This window comes from Schistocerca serialis, chromosome 9 (genome assembly GCF_023864345.2).
Source record: "Schistocerca serialis cubense isolate TAMUIC-IGC-003099 chromosome 9, iqSchSeri2.2, whole genome shotgun sequence".
NCBI lineage: Eukaryota > Metazoa > Arthropoda > Insecta > Orthoptera > Acrididae > Schistocerca > Schistocerca serialis.
Genome location: NC_064646.1, coordinates 274,008,884 through 274,024,532, shown reverse-complemented (window position 1 = coordinate 274,024,532; position 15,649 = coordinate 274,008,884). Strand labels below are relative to the sequence as shown.

General features: G+C 43.4%; 1 protein-coding gene across 1 annotated transcript in view; it reads left to right on the top strand.

The window, feature by feature from the left end:
- Positions 1-1,644: 1,644 nt before the first annotated feature.
- Positions 1,645-15,649, top strand: part of LOC126419536 (protein FAM13A) — a 121,617-nt gene continuing 107,612 nt past the window's right edge. The window contains exon 1 of the mRNA XM_050086725.1: positions 1,645-1,654. Within this exon, the coding sequence (XP_049942682.1) occupies positions 1,645-1,654 (10 nt within the window). The remainder of the gene's footprint in view (positions 1,655-15,649) is intronic.

Here is a 15,649-nt window from a genome sequence, read left to right as displayed (position 1 = left end):
AGCACTGCATTTCCCCAATGCATCCCACAAGTTCTCGTTAGCGTTAAAGTCAGGGAACTGGGCAAGCCAGTCCATTCGGCGAATATCCTTTTGTGCCAAGAGCTCCAGCACCTGCTCTGTTCGATGCGTTTGCATGTCGTCACCCATAAAAATGAAGTGAGAGCCGAATGCACCACTGGAAAGACGCACATGGGACAGGAGTGTTATGTAACAGTAACGTTGACCTGATAAGTGTCAATGTCAGGACGCCCATGCAAGATTATACCTCCCCACACCATCACACCTGGACCACCAAAATGATCATTGTCGATTCCTCGGATCATTAGGCGTGCCGACCTTTCACCGTGTAAGGATACATCCAGAATCACTACTCAGACTGAATTTGTTCTCATCCGAGTAGAGCACGCGATCCCACTCGTCGCTGGCTCAAACCCTATGCTCTGGCAACCATAGCGAACGGCGCCACGATGTACAGGTCGTCGGGCCAGGACACAACCTCCAAACAGTAGCCTTGCCGCTGTGGAACGTGAGATTGCATGCCCTGCAGTCCTGTTTAATGTGCTCTCAGTTGCACCCATTGTTTGACGTGGGTCTCTTCCTGCCTATTGAACAATGCAGCGGTCATGTGCTACTGTAGCCGAACGTGATCGACCACCTCCTGTCCTTCGGGCAGCAGCGCCTTCGGTTCTGAACGCTCCCCATGCACGTGAAACAAACATGTGAGCAGTACCAAACACCTGGGCTACACTCGTCATGCTTCGTCCTTCTTCCAGTTTCCCGATGATTCTGCCCCGTCTGAGCCAATCCACATGTTGTTAACAGGTCATGTTGTAATGTAGAACACCACAGTGCTTCAACTGCCTCATCTTGACGCTACAAACACGCTGACCTCACTGCAGTGACATCTAACTTTTTTGTGCACGACTGGGAGACCTCTGGCAACATGCTCCCACACTTTATTTCCACTGAGTAATTAATATCTCATTTTATTTTATCTGTCTCGTCCTCAAGTTTTGTAGAGCTAGCTGCATTGTCATTCAAAGCACTCCAGCGTAGCACCAGGTATCCTCTTGTAGACTACCTCCATATCCTTTGTAAGACATTTTGTTGAATATCGTTAAAGTATTCTTTGTTGTTAGAATGTAGCCTGGGATTGTCTGCAGCCATCGGCAAGATGTCAGCACGGCGTCCACAGATGTTCTCCAGTGATTGCGGACCTCAGATGTGAGACTGAAATTGTCTGTATCGATCTTCTATACATTATTTCTCATAGCATGTTTCTTTCGTTCTACTTTTGGCACACAATAAATAAATAAATAAATAAGTGCCCCTGGAGAGGTTGAAACAGTAAATAAATAAAAAATTTTCGTCGGCGGGTTGACAGTAAGTAAATAAATAAGTGTTATTGGGCACCTGGAAGTAGTTGATTTGGTAATTTGAAGACTGTTTGCGAGTGTATTTAAAAGTTAAGAGTATATATGAGCCTGACACCTAACGTTTTATATGGGATGAGGAGTGAAGAAGAATGGACCTAGTTTCCAGAAAAATTACAAATACCACTGTTCATGGATTACTTGGAAACTGTTGTGTGCCTCCAGGTTCTCCTCGTGTGTAACTACAAGGAGAAATAGGGCCAGAGTATCCATGGTAGCACGTGAGTCAATATTGTTCCCCATTTCTCATATGAGAAGAAAGGTCGAAGTTGGAGAGTAGAGTGTCAAGGCCCCTCCACCATTTCCCTATAGTACTGTAGATACTTTCGTCGCGTTCTTCACAGACCGATCTCTGATTTTGGTGTAAAAATAGTACATATTTGTCAAAGACAGCTGTGTGTAAAGGGTCACCAGGTGAATGACTTGGAGTTTGGCAAACATGAGACGTTTCGTTTTCAAAACCAATTTATTTACAGAACCTAATCCATGAAATATCTGGGAAGTCGGCTTGCCGTTCACATTGAGATCATTAGAGTGGGGCGTATTTTTCTGGTGAGCAAGGGTGGTAGAAGGAAGCGGCACAATGTTATTCTGAAGGGGTTTACGGAAACCATGGAACACCTCTATCGGGATAGTTGCACGTAGAGACAAACACTGTTCTTCCGCATAAAAGTCAAACGTCATAAAAACCCTACACCACCTCGCATCATGCGTCAGAGGTTGCTTGCAGAGACCATCAGACACAATGTCTTCCATTGACCCCACATTCTTAAAGAGTAACTAAATTTATGACTTCATTTTCAGCGACTGAAATTTTAACTCTCCTCAACTAACGCAGTAACGAACATCGGAAGGTTACATCGTAATACTTGCTCTTTGCCTGTTTAAACTATAGATAAAGCCAATTTCACGTACGTCAAACTGTACCATGTATGTGGTTTCCTTGTAGGGAAGAGTCCCTACCATTTACCTTTTTTTCCTAGTATTAAACATTTTTTGACGAAGCTAATACTGAGGAACTGTTTTAATTCCCGTAGTAGTCAACTCCCACCGAGAGAAATGTTTCCTTTATGAAAATCAGATTGCTGTCACTATAGTTTAATGAAAGCGCGTTGCATGTTACTGAACTGTGTACAGTTTTGATTACTTTAATTCATTAAATGGTGGGATGACTCGCGCCACAATCTACAAATCGTTAATTAATCCTTCGAACTCTCTTATCATCCTACGGTAGACTATTGATCTGTCCGTGCGAATATTTTACTTATTAAATTATATATTTTATAGTGTGTTTCTTGTAATACCTTCATGCAAGTGAGTTTAACATCAGACGCGGGCTGATCCCTTGCGAATTTCACTTACGGGGGAAGTACGTAAGTTCGATGTGCTAAAGCCGAATAAAATTGATTTTAAGATACAGAGACGTGCTTGTAGAACATCGTTGGGTTAAAAAGTAAAGAGTCAGCTGTGAAACCTAATATTTTCCCATTTGACGTAATTATGGTTGCGAAACATGTACCATGAGAAGGAAAGATATCAGCAAAATTCAAGCATTTAAGATGAAGTTTGTTCGTAGCTTAGTCGGAAAAAAAACTGAGGGATAGAATACAAAATGTGGAAATGCGAAAACAGGCACAAGTTGTCAGACATCTAGACAAAAGGACCTTACAGCATGTGATATGTTACGGACATGTGACACATTAATTCCAACAGGCTAGCAAGAGTAGTGAACGGTGTAAAAGACCATGAGGAAGACCAAGCCTCAGTGGAAGCTGACATCGAGCAGAGGGCATACCTGGGACACTATCGAAGATGAAGAGCAATTTAAGAGTCGTAATTGGTGAAGAAGCGTCGTTTGCTGACCCATCCAATAAAATGGACCAACTGTCATGATGATCGTGACGACGACAGTGATGGTGGTGGTGGTGGTGGTGGTGGTGGTGGTACTGGTCCTATTAACGTAACGGTGTTTTAAGCACTTCATTGAAATTCCAGTGAAATTCAGTGAGACGTTAGGGAAGAAAGTAAAACAAAGATACTTGATTTTTTTTTCGAAATATCTGGTACATATGACTCATAAGCTTTCCGTCACATATTTGTTTCAAGCAAATATTTAGTCTTTCTCCAAATAACTCATTCATAACGCTTTCAGTCTGCTATTGATAATTGTCTGTTACGCGGCTTCGTTTCTTTAGTTGCTTGTCTTTCCATAATTAATATCGTTAATCTTCGAACATCGATTTATGCAAAAGCACGATAAGACGTATAATCTCAGTAAATTTCGCAGAATCTCATCCGAGGCAGGTTCCTCAGGTCAGACTGGCTTTTCGCCACATTGACCCGTGGTGTACTCCAGTAAAGTTCACACGTGATGTCGCCTTTTCACTCTGACTGTGCCTCAAGTTCTGGAAGAGATACTGCTTTTATTTCACAACTGAACGCTTGACCAGCTGCTGTTCAAACAATACGGAACGAGTTCCACGCTCGGCACATTTTCTGCTTTGCTGTTTTCCGCCATCTTGTCGTCGTAAACGAGTCTGACGTACCACGATGTAACTGCCTGTTGTCGAGAACTAGCTGATAACGGAAGTAGTAGTTCCAGCTTGAAATTCACTTTCCACGTTGTACGCCTGTGGTGATACGTGAAGCAAAACTTTCTCAAGTTCACTTCATCTACATCTATGTGACTGCTCTGCACTTCGCACTTTAAGTGCCTGGCAGAAGGTTCTTCGAAACACATGTAGTCTATTTCTCTACCGTTCACTCTTTTAACAGCTCTTGGGAAGAATGAACGCTTAAAGTTTCCTGTATGAGCTCTGATTTCAGTTATTTTATTATGATGATCATTTTTTCCTGTGTAGGTTGCCGACAATAAAATATTTTCACATTATCATATCCGTGACGCTCTCTGCACCATTTCGCTATAATACAAAACGAGCCGGCATCCTTTGAATTTTTTCGATGTCCTCCGTCAGTTCTATCTGGTAAGGGTACCATACAGCGTAGCATAACTCAAGCAAAGGATGGGCAAGCGCAGTGTAGGCACTCTCTTTAGTAGACCTGTTGCATCCTCTAAGCGTTCTGTCAATAAAACGAAGTCTTCGGTTTGCCTTCCCCACGACATTATTTATGGGGTCGTTTCAACTGAAGTTATTCGTAATTATTAATACTAGTATTTAGTCGAACTGAAAGCCTTTACATTTGTGTGATTCATCACGTAACCGAAATTTAACGGTTTCCTTTTAGCACTCATGTGGATGACCACACCCTTTTGCTTAGTGAGAGACAACTGCTACTTTTCGTACCATACACATATCGAGTCTAAGTCATTTTGCAATTAGTATTGATCTTCTGATGACTTCACTAGACTGTAAATGATATCATCATCTGCAAACAGTCTAAAAGAGCTTCTCGGATTGACCTCTACATCGTTAATGCAGATTAGGAACAACAGAGGGCCTATAACACATCCCTAGGGAACTTCAGTTTTACTAGATGATTTTCCGTCAATTACTGCCTGCCTTTCTGTTAATTCTTGCCATGAGAGAACAGTAGACGTCGCTCTTAATGGTACTTGTCGTATCATCACGGGGTGCCTGAAGCCTACTCCTCTGGATGAACTGTACAGCCTCGTGGGAATTGCACCCCCCGAAATCTGCCGAGAGGTAGCAGCAAAAAGTGAGAAGGAAAAATCAGAAACTCCTGAAGCTCACCCCCCTGGCTATCAACCAGCAAACCCATGACTAAAATCCAGAAAGAGCTTCCTCAGATCTACCGAGGCTCTAGTTGGGGCACCACAGCAATGCCGAATCCAACTATGGCGTGCAAGGCTTACGGTACTGTGGGATGGATTACACCAAGCGAAAGACTACCACCTGGCTACACAGAGAATTGGAGTACATGGAGATCCCTCAACAGACTACGCTCGGGTGTCACGAAATGTAAGAGCAATCTGACTCAATGGGGTTTCCTAGAAGAGCCGTCACTCTGTGAGTCTGGAGCAACGCAGAAGACCTTCCACCTGCTCCAGTGTACCGAATGTCCAGCAACATGCGCAACAGAAGACCTGCTGCATGCAACGCCAAATGCAATAAAGGTCGCTAACTTCTGGGCGGCAAAAGTGTAAATAATTTTCTTATATATATATATATATATATATATATATATATATACAGGGTGTTACAAAAAGGTACGGCCAAACTTTCAGGAAACATTCCTCGCACACAAAGAAAGGAAATATGTTATGTGGACATGTGTCCGGAAACGCTTACTTTTCATGTTAAAGCTCATTTTATTACTTCTCTTCAAATCACATTAATCATGGAATGGAAACACACAGCAACAGAACGTACCAGCGTGACTTCAAACACTTTGTTACAGGAAATGTTCAAAATGTCCTCCGTTAGCGAGGATACATGCATCCACCCTCCGTCGCATGGAATCCCTGATCTGCTGATGATGCAGCCCTGGAGAATGGCGTATTGTATCACAGTCGTCCACAATACGAGCACGAAGAGTCTCTACATTTGGTACCGGGGTTGCGTAGACAAGAGCTTTCAAATGTCCCCATAAATGAAAGTCAAGAAGGTTGAGGTCAGGAGAGCGTGGAGGCCATGGAATTGGCCCGCCTCTACCAATCCATCGGTCACCGAATCTGTTGTTGAGAAGCGTACGAACACTTCGACTGAAATGTGCAGGAGCTCCATCGTGCATGAACCACATGTTGTGTCGTACGTGTAAAGGCACATGTTCTAGCAGCACAGGTAGAGTATCCCGTACGAAATCATGATAACGTGCTCCATTGAGCGTAGGTGGAAGAACATGGGGCCCAATCAAGACATCACCAACAATGCCTGCCCAAACGTTCACAGAAAATCTGTGTTGTGTTGATGGCGTGATTGCACAATTGCGTGCGGATTCTCGTCAGCCCACACATGTTGATTGTGAAAATTTACAATTTGATCACGTTGGAATGAAGCCTCATCCGTAAAGAGAACATTTGCACTGAAATGAGGATTGACACGTTGTTTGATGAACCATTCGCAGAAGTGTACCCGTGGAGGCCAATCAGCTGCTGATAGTGCCTGCACATGCTGTACATGGTACGGAAACAACTGGTTCTCCTGTAGCACTCTCCATACAGTGCCGTGGTCAACGTTACCTTGTACAGCAGCAACTTCTCTGACGCTGACATTAGGGTTATCGTCAACTGCACGAAGAATTGCCTCGTCCATTGCAGGTGTCCTCGTCGTTCTAGGTCTTCCCCAGTCGCGAGTCATAGGCTGGAATGTTCCGTGTTCCCTAAGACGCCGATCAATTGCTTCGAACGTCTTCCTATCGGGACACCTTCGTACTGGAAATCTGTCTCGATACAAACGTACCGCGCCACGGCTATTGCCCCGTGCTAATCCATACATCAAATGGGCATCTGCAACTCCGCATTTGTAAACATTGCACTGACTGCAAAACCACGTTCGTGATGAACACTAACCTGTTGATGTTACGTACTGATGTGCTTGATGTTAGTACAGTAGAGAAATGAGTCGCATGTCAAGACAAGCACCGAAGTCAACTTTACCTTCCTTCAACTGGGCCAACTGGCGCTGAATCGAGGAAGTACAGTACATACTGACGAAACTAAAATGAGCTCTAACATGGAAATTAAGCGTTTCCGGACACATGTCCACATACCATCTTTTCTTTATTTGTGTGTGAGGAATGTTTCCTGAAAGTTTGGCCGTACCTTTTCGTAACACCCTATATATATATATATATATATATATATATATATATATATATATATATATATATATACACGACATGTAAATATTGTACATTTTTTGTAATTTGTAAATGCTTCTGACACGAATAAATAAAATAAAATCTTAAGAATTTTTTAAAATTATTGAGTTTTAAATGACGTGTATTGCAGACAGGCCCCCAGCTGCCTGAAACTTTTTATATTCGCGATACTCTTGAAAATTTCTGTTATCAAAATACCCCTATGAAACTTTGAGATTTTGGATCTTTTGCTTTTAACTATTCAGACGCAAGTTAGAAGTAATGAGATCAAAATATATCGAGGCGTATTTCTTCGAAGTTCTTCGCGGAAACATTCTACTCAAGTCATCTGTAACACAACTCTTACAAGGTGACACTACGGTCTTGGAAACTCACTTCTGGATGAGACTTCTCAGGTTAGTAGTATATCTCAAGAATGTTAAAGCACACAAGCCAGAAGATTCCGAGAAAAAAGGCTCTGAAGTTCCACGCGTAGCTCATATACCGGTCAGTTTATACGTTATGGCAACACAGGAAATGGTTTTGCCTTTAGTGGGCACGCTTGCCACGCGGGCGGTCCAGGTTCGATCTTACCCTCGGGTAACTTTTTATTTTGTTTTCTTTTTTTATTGGTAATCGGCAGAAATGAGTCAGTTCTCTGCACTTCTGCATTGGCTAAGTTGTTTTTGATGAAGGATCCGTCTCATATTGCGAGTCAAGGCTTAAAAATCACAACTCAGTCAGGACTGAGGACTGCAGCAGTCCGATTGCATTCAGATAAATTCCACGATTCGACTACTAGACTTAATACACAGCGATAACAGTCCCTTTAAAAGTTAAACTAGATGCCTGCAACGTATCTGACGTTAACTAGCGAAGAGAAAAGTATCAGGATATATGGTCAAGGATACAGTGTATAACGCCAAACTCGATCACTTAACCTTCAAAGGAAACAGTATTGTTTATTCCTACTTTAATGACTCTCGAAAAACCTTTTTATTCGAGCAGCTCACCCCTGTTAACTTTTAGCTCCCTTGTGTAACGTAAAACTTCCCCAAAGTCAGCGTACACTCGACTGTGAAAGTCAGTTACCCATTAGCTATTACTGCAGTAAAAGTACCGCCGTCAAGTCACCCATGACTACACCAAAAAGATGAAAAGTTCTTTTGTGAAAGTCGGAATTGGCGATAACACTCGGTGTTTTAATCCCGCTGGACCTGATTTCTTCTCTCCTCGAGAGACCACGACCGACCTACCGATATTGCGAATTTAGAGGAATTTACATTTTTAAAAATATATAGCCTTCGCAATCAATCAATTATGTCTTTGAAGAATGGTTGGCATGTTTCTCGATAACAACACGCAAACACTCTGAGAAATCTGCAGATATTTGCCCAACCGTTGACGTATTGTGAAACGCCAGTTTCGTGTGTTTAATGTACCAGTTAATTGCTGTGTATTGACAGACAGTCACTTCCGCCATAGCTATGAGTATTCGTCCGTCCACCCTTGTACGGCAGTACTGACACACAAACCTTTCACTCAGTACCCTGTCCATACACAGCAGTACTTTAACGGCTGAGGTAGACGGCTAGGTGGTTCCTTGCCACAGAGCGGGTTTTACTTTCGGCGGGCTTTTCAGTTGCAGCTTAAATTCTGATCGGCTGTTAACAGACGAACATGAAGCTTCTCACTGTCGCAGCTCTAAGTACACTGCCCTACTTAGTGAATCTGTATGCAGTAAGCAGCCGAGAAGTATGCTTGTAGCTCCTCGTGTTCTGTGTCAGAGACCGACCGAAAATTATAGCCTTACTAGCAAACTTCATTGTCAGCCTCGTTGTGCTTCATTGTCTGCCGTTTACGGTCTCTCAGTTTGTCTAAATTGTTTGTTGTATAGCATTAGCGTCAAAGCGGAAAACTCATGTGAAACTTGGGAGCAAACATCTGATTTACATTGTACACAAGAAATGAACGACAAAAGCCTAACATGGCACTGTTTTGAATTAATAAAATGAAATGTGTATCGTGACGAGAAAACGCATTCGAATAGTTCTATGCATAGAACCAGTCTTAACAAATTAATACTGTAGATAATAATGACATGTTCACACAAATGGAGAGTTATCGTAGTGCACTGAATAGGTGAAGCGCTTTAATATTTTCACATCGCTCAAGCCCCTTCAAGTCAGTACTAACGAAAATGTTTCTAGAACGGCATCTTCCGTCACAGTGCACGCCCAACTCTCTGCCGCATTCCTGTCGCTTGAATTCTGTCGAACTTACCTCCCATGTTACACGTAAACGGAAGCTACTTTCAAGCACCCCTCGTGTATTATGAAAGGTACCTATACTCCGATTTCAATTACACTGCCTCACAAAAAGAGTGAAGCATTGACAAGATTTGGTCGGATGTGAGCGTTAACTTCGCTCAGCTACACACAACATGGGCAGGTATGTAAATGATAAAGAGTTGCAGTTCTTTTTGGAAGGTGGTATAACGGAGTGCATTAGTGTAGTTCATGTTCAGCGATGTTACGAGGCACTAGTACTTTATGGAAGTGACGTGAATAGTGTCATATGTAGAGCTGTCATTGTAAAAGATAGCCGGCCGCGGTGGCCGAGCGGTTCTAGGTGCTGCAGTCTGGAACCGCGCGACTGCTACGGTTGCAGTTCGGAATCCTGCCTTGGGTGTGGATGTGTGTGATGTCCTTACGTTAGAGAGGTTTAAGTAGTTCTAAGTTCTAGGGGACTGATGACCTCAGATGTTAAGTCCCATGAGTGCTCAGAGCCATTTGAACCATTTTTGTAAAAGATACGGAGATGTGTACACTTGTGATACAGCATTATCAGCATGTGACAGAGTTTTGGAGGCTTCTCATCGCGGGTCTCCATTTTGCCGGATGGTCGAATACTGCAGTATACAGATTTGTGGGGCATTCGGATGAAACAGTGGCCCGATGTCAGACTTCATGGGAAGGTGAGGACAGGTGTATTCGTGGTAAAGGTTCCGCACGACCACATCTCACCACGAGAGGGAGTGATAGCCGTATTGTGCACCAAGCACACCGCAACCCCTTCAGATCTGCGCCTGCCATTTGAAAACAAGTAATGGGCTCCCTGAACATCGTGTGTCTTCCCGGATTGTTGATCGAGGACTGACAGCAGCCGGACTAGGAAACTGCTGTCCCATGCGTAGATTGCAAACGGCCGCGTTTAAAGTGGTGCCGTAACCGGGAAACGTGGCCTGCTGATGACGAATGGTGCATTGCGGTTCTGAACTACCCCCACAACGTTCGTCGGCAGGTATGGCGGCGACTTCGGGAGAGATATTCTTCCAGTGTTTAGGAGAGACACAGCGGTGGTACTTGTGGCATCATTTTGTGAGGGCAATCTGGTGTAACATAAGGTCACGGAACGGTACGTCATGGACACCTTGGCGTCCTCGTTTGTTACCTCATTTGCGATGGTATCGTGGTGTCATTTTTTATCATATCAAAGTTCTTCCACGCATGGCATGAGTCTCTGTGAACTGTCTGCATGACGTTCAAGTGCTCCCGTGTTCACAAGGATTCTCACGTCCTTCTTCTTAAGTTGCCAATCCTAAGATTGATTTGCAGCAGCTCTCCATTCAGTGCGATTGTCGGCCAGCCTCTTCAATTCCGTGAAACTTCCGCATCCTAGGTCCTGCATTATCTGGCTTATGTACTTTCTTCTAGGTCTGCCTTTTGCCCTTTTGCCCTCCACAAGGCCTTCCGTTATAGTGTGGAGAAGACTTTCATGTCTCAGAATGTGTCCCATCCATATATCTCTCCTCTTCTTGACCGTCTTCCAAAGAACTGGAACTTCCTCCGCTCTCTGCAGGACTTCTTCATTTGTCATCCTGGCCGTCCATGGAATTTTTAACATCCTTCGCAGACACCACATTTCGAATCCTTCAATCCTTCTTCTTTCGTCCTCTCCAAGTGTCCAGGTTTCGCTGCCGTAGAGAAGCACACTCCCAACAAAGGTCTTTATTAACCGCTTCCTTAACGACAGACTTATCATATTTGATGTGAGGAGTCCTTTCCTTTTATAGAATGCAATCTTTGCCTGATTTATTCTACTTATTACATCTTTCCTACTACGACCATCTTATGTTATTCTGCTTCCCAAGTAGACAAAGTCTTGTATTTCTTTCAGCTTCTCTCCATTCAGCCTTATATTTGTACTTGCTTGATTATTTTGTTTGCTTGCAACTAAGATTTTTGTTTTTGACTTATTAATTTTCATGTTGTACCGTGTAGCAAGAGTGTTTCCCATTTCTTCCAACACTACTTGTAATTCTTCCTCATTTTCCGCTAGGACAGCAATGTCATCCGCAAAACGCAGCATATCAACTATTTTTCCCTGGATCCTGATTCCATTAGCTTGTCCTAACTTTTCTCTGACCTCGTCCATTGCTTTCTGTATGTACATATTAAAGAGGACAGGGGAGAGTGCACATCCCTGTCTCACACCCTGTTTAATTTTTGCTTGTTGTTGATGTTCCCCACATCTCACTATTGCCACCTCTTCTTTGTATATGTTCCATATCGTTCTCCTGTCCTTGTACTTAGCTCCAGTTTCCCTCAATATCTGGAATAGTTTTTTCCATTCAACCTTATCAAAGGCTTTTTCGAGGTCCGTCCCCAGTAAAATACCTATGAGACCAACTGGACGCCAACTCCATCTCAGTGACTGTATTCTGGATACGAGGTCTGCTTAAAAAATTCCGGAACTTTGCCCACAAAATTTTTCTACGCTTGCCTTTTACTTATTGCGCATGGTCTCCTTCGAAATACTCTCCTCCACACCGCTTCCAACACTGTTCTACTCCCGGAAGCAGTCTTTGTACGTCTCTTGCTGAATCGCGGGAAGCGCCGTCTGCAAATGTTCTTTTATCTCATGTATCGTTGTAAATTTTCGTCCTTTCAACAGGGTTTTCGACTTTGGAAATAAAAAGAAGTCCGCAGGGGCCAGGTCTGGAAAGTACGGAGGATGAGGCAGCAGAGTGATGTCGTTTTTAGTGCAATAGTCACGCACCAACAAGGATGAATGTGCGAGTGCGTTATCGTGAATTGTCTCGCCACGTTTCGGGCTGTTTCCTTCTCATATTTTCTCACAGGCGTCGCAACACGTCCCGATAGTACCATCGATTTACCGTTTGTCTCTGTGGCACGAATTCATGACGAACTAATCCTTCAAAGTCAAAGAAAACTGTCAGCATGACTTTGACATCTGACCTGACCTGACGAGGACTTTTCCCGACACATTGTGAAGACTAAACCTTGGTCTTATCATAACCGTACACTCCTGTCTCACCACCAGTTGAGATTCTCTTAAGGTACATCCCGTTCTAATTTGCGCGATCAAAAAGCTCTTCACAGATTGCGAGGCGAAGGCCTTTCTGGTCTCTATTCACGAACCGTGGGACGAACTTTGCGGCAAAACGATGCATTCCGAGATGCTGTGTCAGGATTTCATGACATGATCTAACTGAAATGATACATTCTTCTGAAATCTCTTGACACTCTTGTCTTCGATTGGCATGCACAATTTGGTTGACGTTCCTCACTTTTGCGTCGTCGCGTAGTCGTCGACGTGCGTCCTGGACGAAGGTCGTCTTTAAATTCCATCCGGCCAATTTTAAACCGTGTGAACCATTCGTAAGACCGAGTAGGGCTGCACCTCTCATCGCCTTAAGCCGTCGGCACACGGACCGTGCTGTCGAACGTTAACGTTGAGCGTGCCAAGTTCGACGTGCTGCTGAACGCTCAGGAGCGATGCGACTCGTGCATACGGTACGTGGCCCCCAACGTGGTATACGCGATCGCAACGCACTCCAGTGGCAGTTGAGGGATGTTTCTAGTTCGTAAATCACACTGTTTAACCAACGGGCGCGCGTAAAATTCTCACGTCAGCTCTATCAAAACGCACATTTCTTCCATCGTCCACGAAAAGGAAAGTACCGTGTCCAATCGATAAGCACTCAGGCTTATAAAAGTTCCGTTACAAACAGTGGGTCACAAATTTGGAATACTTCTCCGCATAAGATAAACATTATTTCATGATTCCCACATTTAGTAAAACCCCGAGGTCAGTCTTATTTGATCACTGTTCCTACCCGGTAGCAGAATTACGAAGCGTAAAAGAAGAAGGAGTAAAATATCTTTTATACAAGTAGCGCAAGCTGTCCTTTAGATTAAGCCAATCGAACAAAGTCACCCCCCAAAAAAAGGTGAACTTGTATTTACATAACATCAAATATTATAGTCTACACTTGTATTAAACTAATAATAAAGTATCGGAACCTAATAAAAACGCGAATGTTAAGAAAAAAAAATTGGGTGTGACACGACGCGAACCATCGCCCCAACAAAATGAACTCTTTCGTGGACAATGACGCTATTCATTACGCTAAACCAACATTTGTCTCTGTTGCTTGTAATCATAGTATGTTAGTGCTTGCTAAGAACATTAATCGTAGATATGTTATTGACTGAAATTTAATTATAACAAATTGTACCAAGAACAATGGATCTTCAGTGTGTCGCTGCCTTCAAATAGCATACTCCCATTGTACGCAAGTTACAATAATTCTTTTTCCACGAATATGATGTTTCTCAGTATTTTATTGGAACGAATCACACAGTTAACAACGGGTATTGCAGAGATTCTCAATTTGCTGGTGCTCGGAACGGCATATATACATATAGGCTTGAAATGAATGGCAATATGGCGCCTCACAACTCTGTACCGAAGGGAGACGGCGTGCGTGTGACGTAGGTGGCGTTGTGCCATCTCATTGGTCAACGCTCAGACGCACGCTCAGAATATCTGACGTGCCAGATATTCCTCTGCACGTTCGGAAAGACTCCCGAGCGTGCTGTTCCACGCTATGACGTCAGAAACTCGGCACGCTCAACGCTCGAATGCACGGTCCGTGTGCCGACGGCTTTAGGCTTCCTGCATCATTAGGCATCTCTGTAAAGTTTTACTTGAGTTTCGCTCAAAATTTAATGCAAATGCGTTGCTCCTGTAACTCTGCCATCTCGAAATTGGCAAACTGTGCGACACAACGTTCTACTCAATACAGCACTGGACAATAACTAACAGACCTACAACAATGAAACTTCCGCAGTTACACAATGAACACAGGCGCGTGCAGGGATGCCAACCACATTTCGCTCCAACACACCATTGGCGCAAAATTACGAATGTTCCGGAATTTTTGAACAGATCTCGTATCAAGAGTCGTTTACAACAGTGGCAGTTTGCTTCAGAGAGTTTCTCCCCGTCTGGGCGTTTAACTTTTTTGTCACGCAGTGTAGTTTCCATTTGACAGCAAGGAGGACGAAATGCGCCCCACCACCAATAGACCAATGAGAGACTAAAAATGTCATGTAACAAATTATGCAATAAACTGCAAATAGCCGTCGCAGTTGCAGTACTAATTTTCTTCATTCATGATTAGTTTCAAACACTAAGCTCTTTATCAAATCATCCACTAAGCTATGCAATACCATCCGTTACCACAGCCACTTCACTGTTCGTTTTCGTTAAGCACATCATTGTAAAGTAGTGCAGGACTGAACTTCATTCGCTTAATTAGTGTCAGTTAACTGTTGTGATACGACTGTGAACAAAGTAGTTTGGTTGCCAGTTCTCAGGGATGTAGCTCTTCCTGAAGCGAGAATTACACCTTCTTTTCACTAAAAAAATTTCTCCGGCCCAAATTAAAATTAAAAAAAGATATTGGACGAGAATAAAGGCACTAGAAGGGTATATACCAAGCGGAATTAAACATTTTTCTTACTTTATTTTTGTAGGCTATATAGAGATTCTTCGACGAATTTTGCGCAGCATACGAGGGCAGTTCAATAAGTAATGCAACACATTTTTTTTCTGAAACAGGGGTTGTTTTATTCAGCATTGAAATACACCAGGTTATTCCCCAATCTTTTAGCTACACAACACTATTTTTCAACGTAATCTCCATTCAATGCTACGGCCTTACGCCACCTTGAAATGAGGGCCTGTATGCCTGCACGGTACCATGCCACTGGTCGATGTCGGAGCCAGCGTCGTACTGCATCAATAACTTCATCATCCGCGTAGTGCCTCCCACGGATTGCGTCCTTCATTGGGCCAAACATATGGAAATCCGACGGTGCGAGATCGGGGCTGTAGGGTGCATGAGGAAGAACAGTCCACTGAAGTTCTGTGAGCTCCTCTCGGGTGCGAAGACTTGTGTGAGGTCTTGCATTGTCATGAAGTAGGAGAAGTTCGTTCAGATTTTTGTGCCTACGAACACGCTGAAGTCGTTTCTTCAATTTCTGAAGAGTAGCACAATACACTTCAGAGTTGATCGTTTGACCATGGGGAAGGACATCGAACAGAATAACCCTTTCAGCGTC